Below are 21,703 nucleotides of genomic sequence, written 5' to 3' on the forward strand. Positions count from 1 at the left end.
TTGCCATTAAAACTGTCAGAGTAAAAATGCGTAATGCTTGCAAAAATTGTTGACCATTAGCAGCTCAAAAATATGTGCATCAGCCCCATAATCCCATTTGACTCTATGCTTATTTGGAACAGTATGATAGGAGGATTGGAAAGGTCATGAGCAGACTGATGGCTGTACAATGTCGTCTGAGAGGCAGGGGGCAGTCTGTATTTTTGCAGTGTACTCAAATTATTTCTCTTTTCAGGAATGCCATGAATTAAACTAAGATATTTGTATCCCTTTTTCATATTAATACCAAATTATGTGAAGTGAATTACACCTCAGTCCAAGATTCATGCTCTTGCTAGAGCTACAACCTGCATCGGGGCGCTGAACCAGAAAACAACAAAGAAATCAGGGGATTTCAACAGCTAGAAGTTATCAATATGTTGTCAACTTTACCTAGGTTTATAGTCACTAAGTGTTTTCTTTTAAACAAAAAGACCCTTACTGAAACAAGAAGGCGCTACCATACATAGATAGTATCTGTCAGGTCACATTCTTTAAATCACTTCCTCTAATCACATAAGGGACAGTTTTCTTGAGAAAAAAGTACATTATTTAGCAGGAATATATAAAATGTCTGCTTAGTGGCAAAACAGAAAAAGGATGGATTAAACTACAATGATGAAAGAAATGGAGAAAAACATTGGGTGTACACAGTCCCTCCATTGTAAACTCATTTCTCTCCAGAATTATAAATCAATCTGAATGTTGAATTTAAGTGAAAGAACAACCGACTCCTCAGGAGAGAGGACATAGCACAGTTCACAGTTTAGCCTGAAGTTTATCAGGTAAAGAAAATGTTTACTTATATGATTGAAATATTTACTGACATTTTTCTTGTCAGTAGTGATATTTTCAATGTAACAAGTTTAAACCTTTTTTAGCTGTATCAGACCTGACGTTGATGAAGAAGTAGACAACTCTGATGTCTCTGCTCTGACTACTGTGAAACTAAACCTGTTTTTATTGCCAACACACTGAAATGAAAAAAGAGGTCCAATTACCATATTAGTTATTCATTACACTGTTTCTTGTGGACATAAGTCAGTGATGTCTGACATGGAGACGCTGTCTCTATAAACTTTACCAAAAACAAAAACTAGAATTTCCTTTTAGAAGCACGTATTAGCAATGAGAAACCAGCAAACTTTGATATTCATCAGGCCCTGGGGGGTCTCACCTGTTCATGAACCTATGTATTGACTCTTTTTGGAGGAGGGTTGAGAGAGTTATAATTACTTTATTACCCTGTGTCACACACTTGGTCAGGAAACTGAATCAGAAGGCCGAGGGCTGATGTTGACTGGGACTTCAGTTACAGAATAACTGTTTCAATAAGTCTCTCAATAACATTTTACTCTAAGATGAAAAGAAGAAAATGTTTTAGAAAAGCTACAGGTAACTAAAATTATCATTTCTTTTCCTAAAATGGATTCTCTCATGATTCAAAACAAACACATCATCATTAGAGTCAATTTATAACTTGGAAACAGTATACTGAGGAATCGTAAGGTTTTTCTGTTAATCTCATATTTGTCTTACCTGTTTTTCTCCTGGTTTCCAGTCTGTTGGAAGGTTTTTCTCGTTCCATCAATGTAGTGAAGCACAATCTTTATTTACTTTTAGGTCTTTTCTATTTTGAACTGATTTAGACTGGCTCATATATTCAACAAATAGGTCCTGCTGTAAAACAAAATGAACTTACAGTTCTGTCAGGTTACACAGTTCATTTATTAGGATTTCATGTGATAGGTTAATATTAAGTTGATTATACCTTTAAAATATGTCTTTTTTAAAATGTATTAACGCCTGAAAAACATACAGATTATTAATAACACCCTTAAACACACCCCTGTGTTTTAATTGGTTCATTTAAGGTTTCGCCCCTAATGACGACAACCAATCAGCATCCACGGTTACGCCCCTCGGACACACCCCCTATTGACCCCAAGACTTCCCCGCCCCCATGGTGCCATGACCCCCCTTAAGGTCAAAGGTCACCTGTCAAAAAGTTTGATTTAAGGCTGTACTTTAGTCTCTCTGCAAGTCACTGACTGGATGCAATCTGCTGGGTTTCCTTAGATAGAAAAACTTTTTATCTAATTTGAATAAATAACTGAATCTGACTGAACTGTTCAATGATTACGATTAATTGGAATGTATGAACCTGACTGTTGTGAAGAACGTTGAGACGACATGTGTTGTGAATTGGCGCTATATAAATAAAACTGAATTGAAAATTGAAATTTTGTAAATGTAAGTGAAAAGGAATTTTAATTTTATGTTGGTGTGATATTGTTTTGTTTAAAAGCATTTAAAATGCTTGTTATTGAAATCTCACGTGATGTTGCCAGGGCAGCAGAAAACATCCTGACTGTAAACACTGACACGTTTATGAGCTGCTGTGAAAATGCAGTAAATTCAAGCTTGAAGCTTCATGAAGACTCAAATCATGAAGACAGGAATCTGTGGTGTTATGAAGATAGGTCCAGTCAGCTCCGCTAAGGTCCGTTCACTACATCCCTAAACCAGAACCATGAAACATCTCTGAGGTCAGAACTGATGAAACAACAGGCGGCTGCTTTTCATACATGACTTTCAAACGAACCAACACTGCAGAAATAAAAAAGCCACGATGAAGCTTGATGACCCAAACCTTTAAAATGTTCTGAATAAAATCACAATGAGCAGAAAGTGAGTTTACTGAAGACTGTACAGGTCCTTCTCAAAATATTAGCATATTGTGATAAAGTTCATTATTTTCTATAATGTAATGATTAAAATTTAACATTCATATATTTTAGATTCATTGCACACTAACTGAAATATTTCAGGTCTTTTATTGTCTTAATACGGATGATTTTGTCATACAGCTCATTAAAACCCAAAATTCCTATCTCACAAAATTAGCATATCATTAAAAGGGTCTCTAAACGAGCTATGAACCTAATCATCTGAATCAACGAGTTAACTCTAAACACCTGCAAAAGATTCCTGAGGCCTTTAAAACTCCCAGCCTGGTTCATCACTCAAAACCCCAATCATGGGTAAGACTGCCGACCTGACTGCTGTCCAGAAGGCCACTATTGACACCCTCAAGCAAGAGGGTAAGACACAGAAAGACATTTCTGAACAAATAGGCTGTTCCCAGAGTGCTGTATCAAGGCACCTCAGTGGGAAGTCTGTGGGAAGGAAAAAGTGTGGCAGAAAACGCTGCACAACGAGAAGAGGTGACCGGACCCTGAGGAAGATTGTGGAGAAGGGCCGATTCCAGACCTTGGGGGACCTGCGGAAGCAGTGGACTGAGTCTGGAGTAGAAACATCCAGAGCCACCGTGCACAGGCGTGTGCAGGAAATGGGCTACAGGTGCCGCATTCCCCAGGTCAAGCCACTTTTGAACCAGAAACAGCAGCAGAAGCGCCTGACCTGGGCTACAGAGAAGCAGCACTGGACTGTTGCTCAGTGGTCCAAAGTACTTTTTTCGGATGAAAGCAAATTCTGCATGTCATTCAGAAATCAAGGTGCCAGAGTCTGGAGGAAGACTGGGGAGAAGGAAATGCCAAAATGCCAGAAGTCCAGTGTCAAGTACCCACAGTCAGTGATGGTCTGGGGTGCCGTGTCAGCTGCTGGTGTTGGTCCACTGTGTTTTATCAAGGGCAGGGTCAATGCAGCTAGCTATCAGGAGATTTTGGAGCACTTCATGCTTCCATCTGCTGAAAAGCTTTATGGAGATGAAGATTTCATTTTTCAGCACGACCTGGCACCTGCTCACAGTGCCAAAACCACTGGTAAATGGTTTACTGACCATGGTATCACTGTGCTCAATTGGCCTGCCAACTCTCCTGACCTGAACCCCATAGAGAATCTGTGGGATATTGTGAAGAGAACGTTGAGAGACTCAAGACCCAACACTCTGGATGAGCTAAAGGCCGCTATCGAAGCATCCTGGGCCTCCATAAGACCTCAGCAGTGCCACAGGCTGATTGCCTCCATGCCACGCCGCATTGAAGCAGTCATTTCTGCCAAAGGATTCCCCACCAAGTATTGAGTGCATAACTGTACATGATTATTTGAAGGTTGACGTTTTTTGTATTAAAAACACTTTTCTTTTATTGGTCGGATGAAATATGCTAATTTTGTGAGATAGGAATTTGGGGTTTTCATGAGCTGTATGCCAAAATCATCCGTATTAAGACAATAAAAGACCTGAAATATTTCAGTTAGTGTGCAATGAATCTAAAATATATGAATGTAAAATTTTCATCATGACATTATGGAAAATAATTAACTTTATCACAATATGCTAATATTTTGAGAAGGACCTGTATGTCAGCTGATGATGAAGCTCTGCACAGGTCAGGAGATCACCATCAGAACCTCACAGCAGCTTCTTATTGAAGGTAACCTGGGTGATGGATCAGCATGTTGAGACGGACCTGCAGAAGCTCCTGTTGGGATAAAATATCTGTAACTGTCAGGAAAAAATCACTGATGAGCTTCATCATCTCATCTCTGCAGTGGACCATGGACTGGATCTATGATGGTGTTTTACTGCTTATTAGGAACATTTCAATGAAACATCAGAGACTCGGTGTTCCTAAATGTTTCAGATCTGTATCGGGGACAAGGATCCTGATCAGGACCTCCATAGAAGATCTGCCAAACAAGACAGGAGAACATCATGCAGATGAAGAGTGTTGGTGTAATTACTCTTGGTGCCAGTAGGGGGAGACAGACTTCCAACAGTTCAGGTTTAGTGTTTGACCTGAAAGGATTCAGATGGTTCTGATGGTTTAACCAGAACTGAGTCAGAGGTAACATTCAGTTTTTATAAGGAATTTATTTCAATAGTTGAATTTAATTAATAACTAATTTATTTTATTTTACAACAAGCCATGAACCCAGCAGCGTCTACTGGTCCAGGTGTGTGTGAGGCTGTGTGTGTGGTAGTAGATATGTAGATATTATAAACAGTACTTCTCTCAAACAAAAAGATAAACATTAATCTGGGCTGATCCATCAGCAGGACCAGGTAAAGAGTTCTGTGTTCAGGATCCAGCTGGACAGACCCACTGGACAGACCCACATAGATTTAGTGCAGTATGGTCCACAAGTCTTCTGCTCCGCCTCATGACCTCCTGTAGCAGGTAAATCATCCAAGATCCAGGGTCCATGGCTGGATCTGGTACATTAACTGGGAACTGTGGGTAATGTAGTCCTACAGAAAGCTAATGCAGGCCAGGGCAAAAAGGTTGGTGGATGCTGCATTACAACATTACAACTAAGATAGGATGGAGCCTGAGTCCTTCAGCCCAAACAGAACTGGATTGTGGATGTATGAGTCCAAACAGAAGACTGTGGCAGGAGCTGTAGTCCAAACTGAGGAGGACTGTGGTGTTGTAGTCCAAGCAGAGGATTGTAGGTGTTGTAGTCCATAAATAAAACAAATTAGGGGTCCAAGCAAAGACTGTGATAGGTGTTGTAGTCCAAGCAGGAGAGGGTGGTGGGTGTTGTAGTCCCAACAGAGGACTATTGCAGGTGTTATAGTCCTAACTGAGAAGGATTGTAGGCATTGGAGTCCAAGCAGAGGAGGACTTCAGGTGTTGTATTCCAATGAGGAGATGATTAAGGGGGTTGTAGTCCTAAATGAGGATTGTTGTAGTCCAAACAGAGAAGTCAGAGCAGGCCTTAAGCAGAATTTGATTTGGGGCTGATCTTCCTGTTCAGAACATCAGCACCATTAACAGCATTTCAGTCCAGATTTGGTGGAATCTGGGAGAGGTTTAATAGGCTGAGCTTAAAAGCGCTCATGGGTCATTGGTTATTATTATATGTATTATAGAAACACAAAGAAAAGGTGAAACTAGTAGCATCAGGTTGTAATTATGGCAACACGACGATCAAACCGTGAAGGTTATTCTCTATGATTTTAAAATGTAAACTTGCCAAATCCTTTTTAATCTTATATTAAATAAAATAAATAATACAATCTTTTTATTTATCTCTGCTGAAACCATCCAATCAACTTCAACATCTTTCTCTTTCTCAATAAACAAATTCAAGCATTTATGGGAGGCCCCTGATGGTTTGGGGCGTTTAGTTTGCTTCTGCCTTGGGCTGACTTGAAGGATTGTGGGTGTTGTAGTCCTAAATAAGGATGACTGTGGGTGCTGTAGTCCAGTGGTTGTGTGAGTTTAAGCCCTGAATAGACTGTGTGTTTGAGCCCCACGGTTTTATTTACAGTCACACACGTCTTTCTGTACACCACACACACACACACACACACACACACACACACACACACACACACACACACACACACACACACACACACACACACACACACACACACACACACACACACACACACACACACACACACACACACACACACACACACACATACACCATTTTCACATCACATAAATATCAATAAATAAATAGATAAATCAATCAATAAATATGTCACTATAAATACTTTGATCCGAGCTGAACTCTACAGTCTCTGCTCCATTATTTACTGATCATACAGGATTATCCTCCCAGTCCATCATGTCTCTCTCTCTGGACAGACAGACGGGGATGTGATCGCCATGGTTACGGCATTCATTCAACCACTGGGGTCGCTCATCATCTTGTCATAGAAACTAAGGTGTATAAAAATCCATGTCAGGTCGCTTCGCCCACAGCAGCAACAGGAGGAGGCAGAGTTGATGGTCAAAGAGGTTACCATGGAGACAGCACCCAGGATACAGCCAATCAGAGTCTGTCCCGTGCAGGAACCCAGATGTAGGGTCCGCTCTGCTCCTCGATGACCAGTTTGACCTGGTGGTAAACCTCATCGAAGCTGTCGCCCTGAGCGATGGCTGGAAACAGAGAGATGATCGTCAGCACCAGACTGACTCTGATTGGTTTATTACACCAGGTGTAGTTTTTACCTGTGAAACACTCCAGGAAGTCCTGCTCCAGTTTAATGGCTCGATCCAGAGCTTTCCTTGCCTGATCTTCTGACAGACGCTTGTTCAGATCCCTGCAGACATTTTAGGAACTCATTTCAGTTGTGATAATCCAGGAGATTATCTACATACAACTCGGTTATTTGTGCTTAAAATCCGACGTGGACTTACAGGATGTTCTCCAGGGACCGCGGTCGGATGAAGATGGCAATTGGGTGGAGATGAGCAGCTTGCAGCCTCCTCACTGCATTGGCTGAAACATCCAGGATGCAGTGCTTACCCTGGAGAACAGCAGGGGGCGCCCATTAGTGAAAGCAAAGTAAGTAAACGTACAGGTTTCAGGTGTTCATAAGATAGTGATGATAAACATCAGGTAGATGTCAGCAAAAATGAACAGATAAACACTTAGAGAAAAGCTGGATACTATGTAAGAACCCCAGAAGCAGAACCATCTGTAAAGTCCTTATCTACAGGGGTGTTGCAGGGCTCTGTGCTGGGATCTCTTTAACTCTGTTATATTTATAACCTGCTTGGACCTGATTATTAGCCTGTGTGACTTCCTGTGTGAACACTATGCAGATGATACCCTGGTGTACCACTGATTTTCACCAAAGCATCCATTGTTTTCTGTTAAAACTTTAGCTCATCTTCAGCAGATGAACAAACACCAGGTTTAGACTGACCTACTACTCGTCCAGCCAGTCAGTCCTCTTGGTCTCACCTGCTCAGCCACCTGTCTGACGCTCTGCACTGACGTCCCATACAGATGGTTGTTGTACTGCCCTGCCTCAATGAAGCGGTGTGACTGGATGTCCCGCTCCATCTGTTCCCGTGACGACACAAAGTGGTAGTCCCGCCCATCCACCTCGTAGTCCCTGCGAGGACGAGTTGTGTCTGTGGGTGGAGACAAACTGACGTCAGAGACTCCCTTTCTTCGTTAACATGATGTTGTCATGACGATGAGATTGAAGACTTACGAGGTACACAGGAGCCGAACTTGTCCGGGTACTCGGACAGCAAGTCATCGTTGACTCGGTCTTTGGTCGGTCCCAGGATGATGACAGGACGAGCGTAGTCCACTGAGGGGAGAGGGACAGAAGTTCAGAGCTGATCGATAAAAGGTTTGCTCTGGAGTGTCATTCAGACATGAAATGGGTCAACTGGGCTGGTTCCACAGGCCAGCACCAAGAACTATATCTAATAGGTGTCCTTCTATTAAACATCTACAGGAGGTGCTGGAAGCAGCTGAGTGAAGATGGTCGTTTTCATTGTGTGATATAGAATGAACTGTTGGTGGTCAGTAACACTCCACCTCTAACCCTGAACTCAGTGTGGAGAGTAGATAAATGTTCTGGGCGACACTGACCTTCAATCTGAGAGACGAGTTCATAGCTGTGGATGAAACCTTCTCTGCCTGGAAGAAGAAGACAGACAGCTGAAAACATCACAGATAGACGTGAACACAGGCAGGTTAGTATGTACATGGTTAAAGCTAAGGCCACCGCCTGGTCCATCAGTTGTAGAACCTCCTTCAGCAGTCTTATAGAATCTCATTTAGAAGCCTATAGAAACTTCTTCAGTATTTTAAAGAAACTCCTTCAGTTGCCTGTCGAACATCTTTTAGAGTCCAGAAGAACCTAGTTTAGAGGCTTGTAGAACTTCCTTTAGCAGCAGAACTCTCAGCAGTGGTTCTGCCTGACTTTTTTCAGTCTGTCACATCGTCGTGGAGCAGCTCTGGTCGACTCTTATTTCCAATGTTGCTACAGTTCATTCAAGTTTCTGCTCAGCTCTGTGAAGGTCTCATGGCAGCATTTCAATCAAGCTAAGGTCTGGACTTTGACTAGGCCATTTCAGCACCTTGATTCTTTGTTTGTCATCCATTCTGTCATGAATTAGCTGCGGTGGTTGCATCACTGTTCTGTCGATGAACCGGGTTAGATGAAGCTTTAGCTGTGGGACAGATTGACTCACTGTACTGTGGTATACAGAGGATCTGCTGTGTTTGGTTTCCTCCAAACATGGTTCTGTCCACCATGATCAAACATCTCTACTTTGGACTGATCTGTCCAGAGGACATTGTCCCAGAAGTCTTTTCCTTCATTCAAATGTAGCTTTACAGTTTAACTCCTGCAGCATCTTGTTTTTAAAGAGAAGAGGCTTTCTCATTCAACCCTTCAAAACATTTATACTGGTTTGGTGTCATGACCTTTAACCTGTAACCTGTTAGCTGAGGCCTGTAGAGTCTGAGGTGGAGGACTTGGGTCTTTGGTCGTTTCTCAGAGCTTCACGCTCTGACCTTGGGCTCAATCTGCTGGGATGTTCACTCCTGAGAAGATTAGCAGCTGTTCTCCACTCAGGAATAATCTTTCTCTCTGTAGAACTTCAGGGAGTTTGGAGATGGCCTGATAATCCTTCACAGATTGCTAATGTCTGTCCACCTTGGCATTGTGTTAGAAACAGCTGTATGATCCAGAACACCAAACAGACAATTGACTGGATTATGTTGAGAGTAAAATGAAGATTCTTTGTCCCATGACTGAAATGGTCTGTATGGTTTTCACAGTATGTAGTTTAATGTCGGAGACCACACTGCTCAGAGAACGACGACCATTAATGTCAGTTTGGTTCAGTCTCTTAAAAAACTTCTCAGATGTTAAACAGTGTTTTTTAGTTGAAGTTGTGGGATTATACCTTTAGTCTTCATGCGGGACCACTCCTTTCTCTCCACCCTGAAACACAGAAACACAATCTAACTGTAGCCGGCAGGTAAACCACTCAACAGGTTGAAAGGTTGAAGCTCACCTGTGTTTGGAGGGGATGTAGCCCAGCTCCTCCAGCTCCCCCTGCTGGTTGAGTCTTCTGGCCTGCCACCATTCATCATCAGCGCTGTCAATCACATGAAGGACCTCCCCAAAGTTAAAGTCCAGAGCCTGTGATAGGACGCCACAGTCCCACTGCTTATCGTAGTCAAACAGGGCTCTGAAACCAGAATAGGTGAACAACATCAGTACCATTAACTGTTCAGGTGGAGTTAACAGGACATGGGTGAAGCCAGGTGTGGAGGCTCAGATAGCTTACCTGACGTAGAAGGTGCGGTTGGTTCTCAGACTGCCTGATGAGCTGTTCATCATCTGCTCCCTCAGGTCATGGATCTTTGCTTCAAAGCGACTGTACTCTGCACAGGAAACAGGAAGTTGACCGTGTTAAACCAGTAAACATGCTGACTGTGTTTGTTACGGAGAGTCTCCTCACCCTCAGGTCTGTACTGAGCTACGATGGTCACAGTCTGCCCGGCGTTCTTCAGAGCTGCTGCAGCCTGCTCATGTGTGGCATACCTGAGGTCCACCCCGTTCACCTGCACACAGACACATGGGGGCAGGTGTTAGACACATCATTGGTGGTCAGTACCACTGTCCTACCAGCAGGGGTCAGGCATCACACCAGTTACAGAGGCCCTCAAACTGGGGTCCATCACAAAGCACCTGGAGTTCAGCAATAAAACTAAATACTTTTTCCAGCAAAAAGGTGAGAATTACATGCAGAGAAAACAGTTGGTGAACCTGGCGTCAACATCAGAGAAAGTTCAGAGGACTTCGTATCTGGTGGCGTGGTCACCACAAGGAATGGACCTTGTGCTTCCAGCTGCAGTGGACCTGTGTGAGGTTCTACTATTCACAGATGCAGCTGACAAGTTGAAAGCTGCCACCGCTTTCAGATGACACAGTGAAGAGAAGAATTAAAGAGCTGTCGGCTGACATTCAGGAACCGTTATTGAACAGACTGCTTTGGTTTGAACAGTTTTCCAAACAGCTGGACGAATCTGCATTTCCAGTGCTGCTCAACTGGTAGCTCTGGTGCACTATCCCTGGGAGGGAGGCCTTTTCTATTCTGCAACGAGGTCTTGGGGAGGACAACTGGTGAGGAAATATTTAAACTTGTTGATGTTTTTATGAGACTGAGCTGGAAAAGCAGCAATGACCGGGCGAAAGAGTGGAGTTGCAGCGATGATAAAATCCATCAATCCAAGCGTTATAGCTACCCACTGTGTTCCTCATCAGCAGGCACCAGCTTCCAAAGACATTAGACCAGATCTTCACCCTGATCTGAAGACATCTATCACTGCAGTTAACTTTGTGAAACCCAGAGCTTGGCAACCACGGTTGTTTGGTCAACTTTGCCAAAATCTGGATGCTGAACGTGACGTGTTGCTTTGTCACTCAGAGGTCCGATGGGAAAGTGTTGCAGAGAGTTTTGGAGCTACGCAGAGAAATGTCAGAATTCATGACAGAGGAAAACCCAGATATTGTACATTTTATTCTTGATCCAGACTGCATTACAGGTTAGCCTATCCTGGAGACATAATCGACATATTGAACAGCCTCAACCTCTCCATCCAAGGAGGCCACACATCTATCCTTGAAGTTAGTCACAAAATCACTGCCTTTATGAAAAGAACCGACCTCTGGAGAAGAAGAAGAACACAAGATGGAATAACAGATGTGTTCTCCCAACTGACTGAGTTTTTAAACAAAGAGAACTCGTCTGTTGCTATTGTGAGGGATGTTGTAACTTCACACCTAACATCACTGTAACCCTTCAGCTCATCTGATGTGAACTCAGAACCCTGGGACTGGGTCCATGATCCATTTCACCTGCTGCAACGGAAGGAGGCTCAACAAGTAAAACAGGAGAACAACCACAAGGCTCGTTTCCAAGTGGAAGATGACCTTAGAGTTTGTTTGTCATCCATTCCTCCAGGAATAGAGAAACTGTGTGGTGAGAAACAGGTTCATCCTTCTCATTACATTTCCAGGGGTTCTTGATGTTAATGACGACGGACTCTGTGTGCAACAAAACCTAAAGCAGATATTTAGAGGAACGTTTTCCAGTTTCCTGCCAATAGTTTGAAAAAGACGTTCATTGTGTTAAAATTGAACCAACAGACCACAGAGGGTTCACTGGAAGTTTTTCAGTTTTCTCACTTTATTTTTTTTTAAAGCTTTAAAATTTGATATTTAAAGAAAACATCCTGTGAGTTAAAATATAACTTAAATAAATAATTTCTCTGTTTAAAGTGTTCAAATGTTTATTCATTTTATATCTTTAACATATTTGGTGTATTTATGTTTTTTTTTTATGTACATAATTCCTAAAGTACTTAAAAGTACAAAAGGCTAGAAAACACTATCACCATGAGGAATCTAATGGGACCCTTGGACAGATTTTACTGCTGCTAAGAGGTCCCTGGTCATGAAAGGTTGGAGAACCCCTGATCTAAAATACACTAATCTCAGGCTGAGGACAGTTTCTGCTACGATCTGCACTGCAAAGGATCGGGTCTCTATGTAAACTCAGAGGTTCTGGTCTAACACTTTAACAACTATGTGGACGTAGTTTGTTATGGAAAATGTTAGTGCCTTGCTTTCTTTTCTATAGGATACTCTGCAGGATCTGATAAAAGTATTCAAACCCTTCTGTGTTATTCTCTTCTGCCTCCAGGGTTCGGACAGATGGTTCTGTTTAGTCTTACAGAGATGGTTTTTCAACCTTCTCCTATTTTCTCTTTATGAGATAAGGTTCCATTTCCATTGTCAACATGTCTAGAACAGCGGGTTTCACCTCGTCTCTCTGGGTCTCATGAGAGTCACTTTGAAAACTGTTGTAGCTTCTAGGAGAACTTTTACTTTGTCTGGTCACAATGATTTAGCAGCACTACTGAGAACTTCTCCAATGCTGTAAAATCCTTCTCTCTTGCAAGATTCTAATAAAGCTGATTCTGAGGGACAATCATCGGTCTCTGTCTTGGTAAAAACTAATTTTTCTACAACAAGTTCTAGATGTAGTTCTGGTCCATTCTTGAACCCAAACTGGAACTGGTCCCCTGGAACCAGCTCCTTACTCTTAAGGACAACACACAGTACATCATTAGAGACAGACACGTCAAAAACACGCCCCCATTATTTTCTATGAAACAGCCACACCAGCAGGGTCTGGGTGGAGGCTGGGAGACATCTGGGGGGGATCTAGTTTACATACTGGGGGCATCTGGGAATGTTTAGGCGGTGTCTTGGTGGCGTCTGGGTGATGTATGGGTGGTGGTGTCTGGACAGAGGCTGGTGCTCCAAGAAGCAGGGACCAGCCATCCTTTTCCAACCTGGTTTATTCAGGTGCATCAAAGGTTCTGATAAAACCTGGGGTCCATTTGTCTGTTCTGTCTTGGTCTACTGCAGCATAAAGCTCCAAAGTGTATAAAAGATGTAAAATGACCCACAGTTTCAAAGGTGGTGCTCTACAAACCTCCTCCTGTGTGTTTCCCTCTAAACTGTTTCAGAACCTCCTCTGCAGAACTTATGTTGGCAGATCGACAGGAATCGTTTGGCGGTAAGAAACAGAACCTTCTTCGTCCCTGGCTACAGGTAAGGTTCAGGGTGACCAACCAGAAGTACAACTGTCTGTGTTTCATGTTTGGACCCAGAACCAATACAGTACTTGTCTGATCCAAGAGAGAATTAACAAAAATCAAGCATCAAAATGAGTTGTGTTGTAGAAGCAGCAGAACATGAATGTTCCCATGTTCTCCAAACCTGTGGGGTATGTGGACCAATCAACCTCATCCTAACTGAGGGGAACCAGAGAAACTGATTCACAGGAACCAGGAAAGCTACAGGAGGAACTTCCAACCAATTAAGACCTGAGTTGGAGCAAATGTGACAGTGTTGTGTGGTTCTGTTGTGAAAAATAAACCAATAGTTAAACCTTCCCCTCGGCCCTAAGGTCCGGTTCAGTGGACTCACACTGAGGATCTGGTCTCCTTTGCGGAGCTCCCCGCTCAGATCTGCTGGACCTCCTGCCAGGATGAAGGAGATGAAGATCCCCTCTCCATCCTCCCCACCCACGATGTTGAAGCCCAGACCCGTGGACCCCCTTTGGATGCAGACTCTGCGGGGCTCCCTGGAATAGTCATCCTCTCCCATGATGCCGCGGGGGATGGGGGAGTAGCGCCGTGGTGAGGGGGGTGGCAGGGCTTGTGGGTAATCACACATGTAGTCTGGCTCCATGTAGGCTGCAGGGAGGACAAACAGACACTCTGAGAACGAACTGCTGAACTTTAGGCTCTGAAACCAGCCCAGAATCAGGTGTACGTACAGCTGGTCAGGTCAGGGGGGCTGTACCGGTCCACTTGGTGGATGTACTGGGAAGTTGGGGTGGCCACCTTCAGGTAAACCACGTCTCCTGTGTTCTTCAGAGCTGCCACAGCGTCTTCATGCAGGACGTCCTCTAGAGTCATGTGGTTCACCTGCAGGGATCACATCAGTTCAGCTCATTGTGACAATTTACAGCATCTCAGAACTTCTATAGAACAGGAAGGCCCGGTTCATAACCAGACTCTTCTCTTTTAGTTATGGGTTGTGTCTAGCAGAGTAGCTCTGAATTGTTGTCTGAGTGCTGAGAAGAAGCCCAACAGATTTAATTTCACAAGTGACATACAGTTCTGTGCAAAAGTTTTAGGCAGGTGTGAAAAAATGCTCTAAACAAAGAAAGCTTTTAAACATGGAAGTTTTAATCATTTATTTTCATCAATCAACAAAATGCAATGAATGAACAAAAGACAAATATAAATCAAATCAATATTATTTTGCCTTCAGAACAGCATCAGTTCTTCTAGGTAGACTTACTGTTATGATTCTGGTACATCTGCTCTACCCTGTCTCCCTGGCTGCAATCAGCAGATTAGATGCACCTGGTGGCTGCTGCAGTGTAGTGCAATCTGTGTCATGCCAAGCACCTGTGTCTTCCCTGATATATACTGACTCTGACAAGCAGACGGTGCCAGATTTTTGAAAGCCATTGTGTGAGTAGATATCCAGCGTTCCTTCCTGTCTGATCATTGTTCTTGACCTTGCCTTGCCTCTTGGATTTATGCCTCTGCCTGCTCCCTGTCGGACTATTTGGATTTTGGTTGTCGACCTTGTTTCCTGCATCTGGTTTATGCCTCTGGCTGCCCCTTGCCTGACGCCTCTTGTTTCGATCGTTGACCCTGTTTCTGTCCTTGGATTATTGAGCCAGCCTAGCCCTCAGATTATTTAGTCTGGAGTCACTTCTTACCTGCACTGTGGAGATCACTGCCTGCCACCCACTGAGGTTTCCCCTCTGGGTTTCAAGTTCCACTCAAGACAAAAGCAGTGATTCCTGGAAGCTGTGAGGAGTGTTACCTGTGTGACGTTTTCCTGTGGCTGAATAAACCTTTTAAACTTTCAGTACTGTGTCTGGCTGAATCTTGGGTCCACCTTTTTCTGATTCATAGCACTTACACACAGTTTTTGAAGGAGCTCGGCTGGTAGGTTGGTTCAAACATCTTGGAGAACTGACCACAAATCTTCTGTGGATGGAGGCTTCCTCACATCCTTCTGTCTCTTCATGTCATCCCAGACACTCCATGATGCTGAGATCAGGACTCTGTGGGGCCAGACCATCACTTCCAGTAAGTCTTGTTCTTCTTTATGCTGAAGATAGTTCTTCACGACTCTGGCTTTATGTTTGGGTTCATTCACTTAGCATTTTAGTAATTGATAAAAATAAACATTCATCATTTATATTTCTGGAAGCATTCTTTGTTTACAGCATTTTTTTCATACCTGCCTGAAACTTTTGCACAGCACTGTATGTATAAAAATACATTGATATATATATATAGAAACTTCATTAGAAACTGCTTTGGGTTTATTTCAGATGGACAGAAAAGAAGAAAGAAAGGGAGAGAGGTGGAGCAGAAAGTTAAGAGGGAGAGGAGATAAGAATAGAGAGGAAGAAGGATGAAGAGAAGGTAACACCATAGCAGACTGCTGCTAAACCTGCAGAGAGAGAAAACCATGAAAAAAAAAACAAACAGATATAACTACAACCAATATCAATACCAATATGTTCTAATTAATACAAGATGTATTTAGATCATCTCTGAACACCTGAATCCAAACACCTGAGGGTGTGAGTGCAAGCTCTTGTGTTTATGAGGTTTCTCCATAAGACTATTCAATAATGGGCTTGAGGAGCCACAGACCTGCCCCCCAGGACCCGCGGTAGACCCCAAGGCACGGGAGCCCCAGGAGGACCACTGTCAGGACCACCACACCCCCACCAGGGAAGAGTAGAGGAGAGCCCTGGGGGAACCACCCAGCATCCACAGTGCAGAGGCCTCAGGGAGCTGCATATCCAGACTCTGGCCAGACCAGAACCCAGACAGTGAAAGTTCTAAACACACTCTGAGTCCACTTACGGCCAGAATTTTGTCTCCGATCTGCAGCCGTCCATCTCGATGTGCCGCTCCTCCTTCAATGATCTTGGTGACATAGATGCTGTTGTCTCCAGGAACATGTTGGTTCCCCACACCACCTGCTATACTGAAGCCCAGACCTGGACCAGAACAGGACAGGACCAGTTAGGGAGATATAACACTGGTTTATATAAATATCAGCTGGTTCTAGAACCAAAGGCAATAAATCCTGAAACCTCAGAGAATCAGAACCCCAGGAGCTAAAATACCTTTACTTTAAAATCTGAAGAAAGTTCTGTTTGGTACAGAGCAACTGGACAGTCAGCCAGAGAACCATTTCAGCAGCTTTAATCTGGATCAGGATCTAGTTAAACATGTTACGGTTGAGATGTCAGCAGTACATTAAGCAGTCTAAAACAGAACACTAGAGTCCAGAAGAATGTAGAAGGTTTTTCTGGTTGAAGGTTCTGACAGCTTCCTGCAGAACTGATTCAGGTTCCTTCAGAAGAACCAGCTGAGGCCTTGTTTAGGTTCTAACACCTGAGTATGAGGAGGCTGGTCCAAAACCATCACCTCTCACATTAATGTAAAGTCAAATAGACTGGATCTGTTTCTGTCCAACAGATCCAAATGGGGGACAAACATGAGACACATGTTTCTGCTGTGGTTCTGATACCAGTAGGACCCTTTATGGGTCATAAATTGCCTCAGTTAAGTTCAGTTTAAATGTTCAGACCCAAATTATCGTCTCCAGTCACTTTACAGACAGTCACATCCAATTCATGTGCAGTTGAACTGGAAAATAATACTGGGTCAGCGAGGGTTCTGTTCTGTATTTTGACCCAGTCTGTGAGTAAAATTAATAGAAAATCCCAGAAATGTCTAACCCTCACCCTAACCCCCTCCTCCTGGTGGTTCTGGTAAAATTGCAGACAGGACAAATTCAACAGAGTGGTGTAGCTGCCTGAATAGGCCCGGTTTGGAGATAAGCAGTTCTGCTGGAGGCAGTGTTAAATTGGATCGGTGTTTGATGATCAGAGAAAATTCTAAACATGGTTCCTCAGATGATTAAGGTTCTGATGATCAGAACAGACCAACAGTCTGCTCACTGTCCACCAGAGGGCAGCAGAGCAGCCTGTAACATAATACCTGAGGACCTTCTGACGTCTCACCTTTGGGTCCCTTCATGAGTTTGACCTGCGTGATGCGTTCACTGGGTGGGCGTCGCCTCAGGACGTACAGCCGGACCACAGGCCCCGCCTCCTTCAGAGCCTCCACAGCCAGTGAGTGAGAGACTTCACGGACGTCCACGTCGTTCACAAACACAATGCTGTCATTAACCCTGAAAACAGACACATGATCAGGTTCTGGTACTGCTTTGGACTGCAAATAGAGCTTTGAGGGACTGAGTCAGAACCAGGCCTACACTGAGCTGAAGGTTGGGTCGGTTCTGGTCACAATCAAGTCTATTCAGGGCTGAGGGCTCCGATGGTTCAGGTCATATGCAGATCTTAACCAGGCTGAGGGTTGGTCCAGTCCTACCAGAACCAGATCTACACTGGAATGAGGGTTGCAACGGTCCAGATCAAAACCAGGTGTATTCTGGGCTGAAGGTCAGGATGGTTCTGGTCTGGGACTTTGACCCATTAATTTCTAGTGTATTTCTATATAAAACAAATTTAAGATCAGTTCTGTTTTTCCACCACACCAGAACCCTGATGGACAGAGTCCAGTAGGTGGCAGTAATCCTCCTAAAGTTCTTTTGCAGCCCAAAGAAGATGCAGGTGATGGAGGATGAGGCCACAGTTCTTGGTTTGTAAGGTCAAAAGATTTATTTGAACCTTCCTGATAGCCACTAGAACGCCAGCATGGTTCTGTCTGAACTGTGTATCAGACAATTTTCTCCTGACCTCAGAACCTCCCACCTACTCTCGGACCTCGATGTAAAACATGTTGGAGGGAGCATGGGTCCCACAGGTGAAATTAGCTGCAACAGTCCTGGTACAGATTAATGGTCCATCCAGCCCTAAGCAGACCCAGAGGTGAGGTTCTGAGCTAGAATTAGTAGTTCTGCATCTGATGTTACTGGTTCTGTTCATGGTTGTCTTCTTCACTGATCCTGGCATCAATCTAAATTCATCTGAACTAAAACATTTTGCTTATTGTGTCAAATATTCCTGCAGGAAAACAAAGATTAATTATCTACAATCCTCTGATTAATTAGGTTAATTCATTAATCACGTCCCCACACGGGTCAGAACCTCTGGTACCTGAGCCGTCCATCCTGGGCAGCAGCTCCTCCAGGGATAATCTTGGTGATGAAGATAGATGGATCATCTCCAATGTGGGGATTATCGGTTCCTCCTGCGATGCTGAAGCCCAGTCCAGAGTTCCCCTGAGAGACACAGTGGTCCACATTTACTGATAGAACCTATTATCTGGACCTGGCCAGGTTCTGCATGTCTGTCAGGATCAGTGTTTAATTGGTTCCTCTGTTTGCATGCACATAGAAGATATTACTGGTGTACTGAAGGTCTGTAGATCTAATGTTCTGTCAGGGTCCGGTTATCAAACTGTGTAAATGTACCGATCATCTACCTGTTCTGACTGTCAGAACCCAAACCAACCCTATCAGAACTCTTCTTCCTGTCTCTGCTCAGTTCAGATCCCATCAGGGAGCCGTGCGTTGTCATTATCATCAAGATGAACATCAGCATCGGTCAATGGGGAGGTCCAAATGTCACAGAGCCGAGCAGTCGGGTCTGCTAGAGTAATGTTTATAAAGTTCTGAGTTTTGAAACAGGATCCAGAATACAAGGGTGGCTGGAGCTAGACCTGTGGTCCGTCAAGAATATTTAGAAGATTATTTGGTGAAAGGGAGTTAAGGATTTGAATTTAAGGATTGTTGTGCCTGAGACAAGGGATAAAACATGGACTGAAACTCTGAATCCCTAAATACCAGGAGGGATCCACTCCAGTCCTCCAGGACCGGTGTCCTGCAACCCGTGTCTCTGCTTCAACACACTTGAATAAAATAGCTAAATTACCTCCTCAGTAATCAGTGAGGTTCTGCACAGGCCTGGTAAAGGTTGCAGGACACCAGCCCTCGAGGACTTGCCCACCCCTGCTAAATACACCACTTTACTCTAGTACCAGGAAGGAGTCACAGCTGGAACCCCTCTGATGTCATGGAGCCACTAACAAAAATGTCTCCCAGCCACGCCTCTTTCTCTTTACCTGTGGCAGCTCATCTGGTCGCATCGGGGAGGCAGCATGTTACCACCTGAATGTCTTCTACACCCTCCAAGCTGCTACTGAGAGCAGCCACCATGGCTTCTTTATTTGCCGTCTACCACACAACAAAGCACCCAGACTGGGATGCCCCCTTCCCTACCCAACAAGATGCCCTTTGGACCTTCTTCATTCTTGTTTATCAGAACGGATCCCGTAAGAGGTGGTGTCTGGGTAAAGAAAATTAGCTTAGGATGAGACAAATTAAAGATTTGTCATTTCAGTGTGTTTGGCAGGCCACAGGCCAAAAGGCCTGAGGTTACAAGCTAGAGTGGCTGGGTTTTAAAGTTGAGAAAAACTTTATTTGAATAATGGTCTAATGGTCCAGTAATGTGAGTTTGTTCCATTTTATCTGTTTTTCCTTAATGTCCTCAAACTACCCTGCTAAAAATAGGTTTGAATATTTATTTAAAGATGCCAAATGTTGTCTTGGCTAGCGGCTAACAAGCTAATAGCTCTGCTTATACCAGACAGCTTTATTTAACTCATTTCATTTACTCAGTGGTTGTTAGTTTTGCTCCGTCAGCGTTTATATACACCTTAATATTTGTATTAATAATATTTAAAGAGTGGTTAAACTTATAGGGTTGTTAAATGAGCTATTTTATTTGTTAGCAGCTGGTGACCCAGATGTGGTACCACCACATTTGCCATTTTAAGAGTTAACTCAGTTCAGCCATTCCATAAAGAATAATTATAAAACATTGAAAATCAATTGTCAAAAAGGTTATGATTTCTAAATCATTCTTTAAAATATAATTTTATTAAATTTATGCTTCATCGGCCCTTCTGGTTTGCATTATGACTGGTTGTTTGAAGACCTATCGATCATTGTTAATAAGTTTTAAAACTAATTTGACCTAATTTCCAAATTCCTCAAAATAAACCTTGGTTCTCAAACATAAATATCCACACAGAACTGTGATATCATTGCATCATTTTATTATTGGTTCGTGTTTTCTTCTTTTGTATATACAGGTCCTTCTCAAAATATTAGCATATTGTGATAAAGTTCATTATTTTCTATAATGTCATGATGAAAATTTAATATTCATATATTTTAGATTCATTGCACACTAACTGAAATATTTCAGGTCTTTTATTGTCTTAATACGGATGATTTTGGCATACAGCTCATGAAAACCCAAAATTCCTATCTCACAAAATTAGCATATCATTAAAAGGGTCTCTAAACGAGCTATGAACCTAATCATCTGAATCAACGAGTTAACTCTAAACACCTGCAAAAGATTCCTGAGGCCTTTAAAACTCCCAGCCTGGTTCATCACTCAAAACCCCAATCATGGGTAAGACTGCCGACCTGACTGCTGTCCAGAAGGCCACTATTGACACCCTCAAGCAAGAGGGTAAGACACAGAAAGACATTTCTGAACGAATAGGCTGTTCCCAGAGTGCTGTATCAAGGCACCTCAGTGGGAAGTCTGTGGGAAGGAAAAGGTGTGGCAGAAAACGCTGCACAACGAGAAGAGGTGACCGGACCCTGAGGAAGATTGTGGAGAAGGGCCGATTCCAGACCTTGGGGGACCTGCGGAAGCAGTGGACTGAGTCTGGAGTAGAAACATCCAGAGCCACCGTGCACAGGCGTGAGCAGGAAATGGGCTACAGGTGCCGCATTCCCCAGGTCAAGCCACTTTTGAACCAGAAACAGCAGCAGAAGCGCCTGACCTGGGCTACAGAGAAGCAGCACTGGACTGTTGCTCAGTGGTCCAAAGTACTTTTTTCGGATGAAAGCAAATTCTGCATGTAATTCAGAAATCAAGGTGCCAGAGTCTGGAGGAAGACTGGGGAGAAGGAAATGCCAAAATGCCAGAAGTCCAGTGTCAAGTACCCACAGTCAGTGATGGTCTGGGGTGCCGTGTCAGCTGCTGGTGTTGGTCCACTGTGTTTTATCAAGGGCAGGGTCAATGCAGCTAGCTATCAGGAGATTTTGGAGCACTTCATGCTTCCATCTGCTGAAAAGCTTTATGGAGATGAAGATTTCATTTTTCAGCACGACCTGGCACCTGCTCACAGTGCCAAAACCACTGGTAAATGGTTTACTGACCATGGTATCACTGTGCTCAATTGGCCTGCCAACTCTCCTGACCTGAACCCCATAGAGAATCTGTGGGATATTGTGAAGAGAACG

General features: G+C 43.5%; 1 protein-coding gene across 4 annotated transcripts in view; it reads right to left on the reverse strand.

The window, feature by feature from the left end:
- Positions 1-6,376: 6,376 nt before the first annotated feature.
- LOC124880704 (disks large homolog 4-like) overlaps positions 6,377-21,703 on the reverse strand; it is a 47,744-nt gene continuing 32,417 nt past the window's right edge. For all 4 annotated transcript variants that reach the window (XM_047385987.1, XM_047385988.1, XM_047385989.1 and 1 more), the window contains 15 exons: positions 18,534-18,658; positions 17,436-17,605; positions 16,267-16,403; positions 14,139-14,289; positions 13,787-14,055; positions 10,245-10,347; positions 10,071-10,167; positions 9,795-9,971; positions 9,684-9,721; positions 8,359-8,406; positions 7,970-8,071; positions 7,714-7,886; positions 7,164-7,273; positions 6,975-7,066; positions 6,377-6,902 (listed from right to left, as the gene is read on the reverse strand). In XM_047385987.1, the coding sequence (XP_047241943.1) occupies positions 6,796-6,902; positions 6,975-7,066; positions 7,164-7,273; positions 7,714-7,886; positions 7,970-8,071; positions 8,359-8,406; positions 9,684-9,721; positions 9,795-9,971; positions 10,071-10,167; positions 10,245-10,347; positions 13,787-14,055; positions 14,139-14,289; positions 16,267-16,403; positions 17,436-17,605; positions 18,534-18,658 (1,899 nt within the window). In that variant the 3' untranslated portion in view covers positions 6,377-6,795. The remainder of the gene's footprint in view (positions 6,903-6,974; positions 7,067-7,163; positions 7,274-7,713; positions 7,887-7,969; positions 8,072-8,358; positions 8,407-9,683; positions 9,722-9,794; positions 9,972-10,070; positions 10,168-10,244; positions 10,348-13,786; positions 14,056-14,138; positions 14,290-16,266; positions 16,404-17,435; positions 17,606-18,533; positions 18,659-21,703) is intronic.

The sequence above is a fragment of the Girardinichthys multiradiatus genome, chromosome 14, assembly GCF_021462225.1.
Source record: "Girardinichthys multiradiatus isolate DD_20200921_A chromosome 14, DD_fGirMul_XY1, whole genome shotgun sequence".
NCBI lineage: Eukaryota > Metazoa > Chordata > Actinopteri > Cyprinodontiformes > Goodeidae > Girardinichthys > Girardinichthys multiradiatus.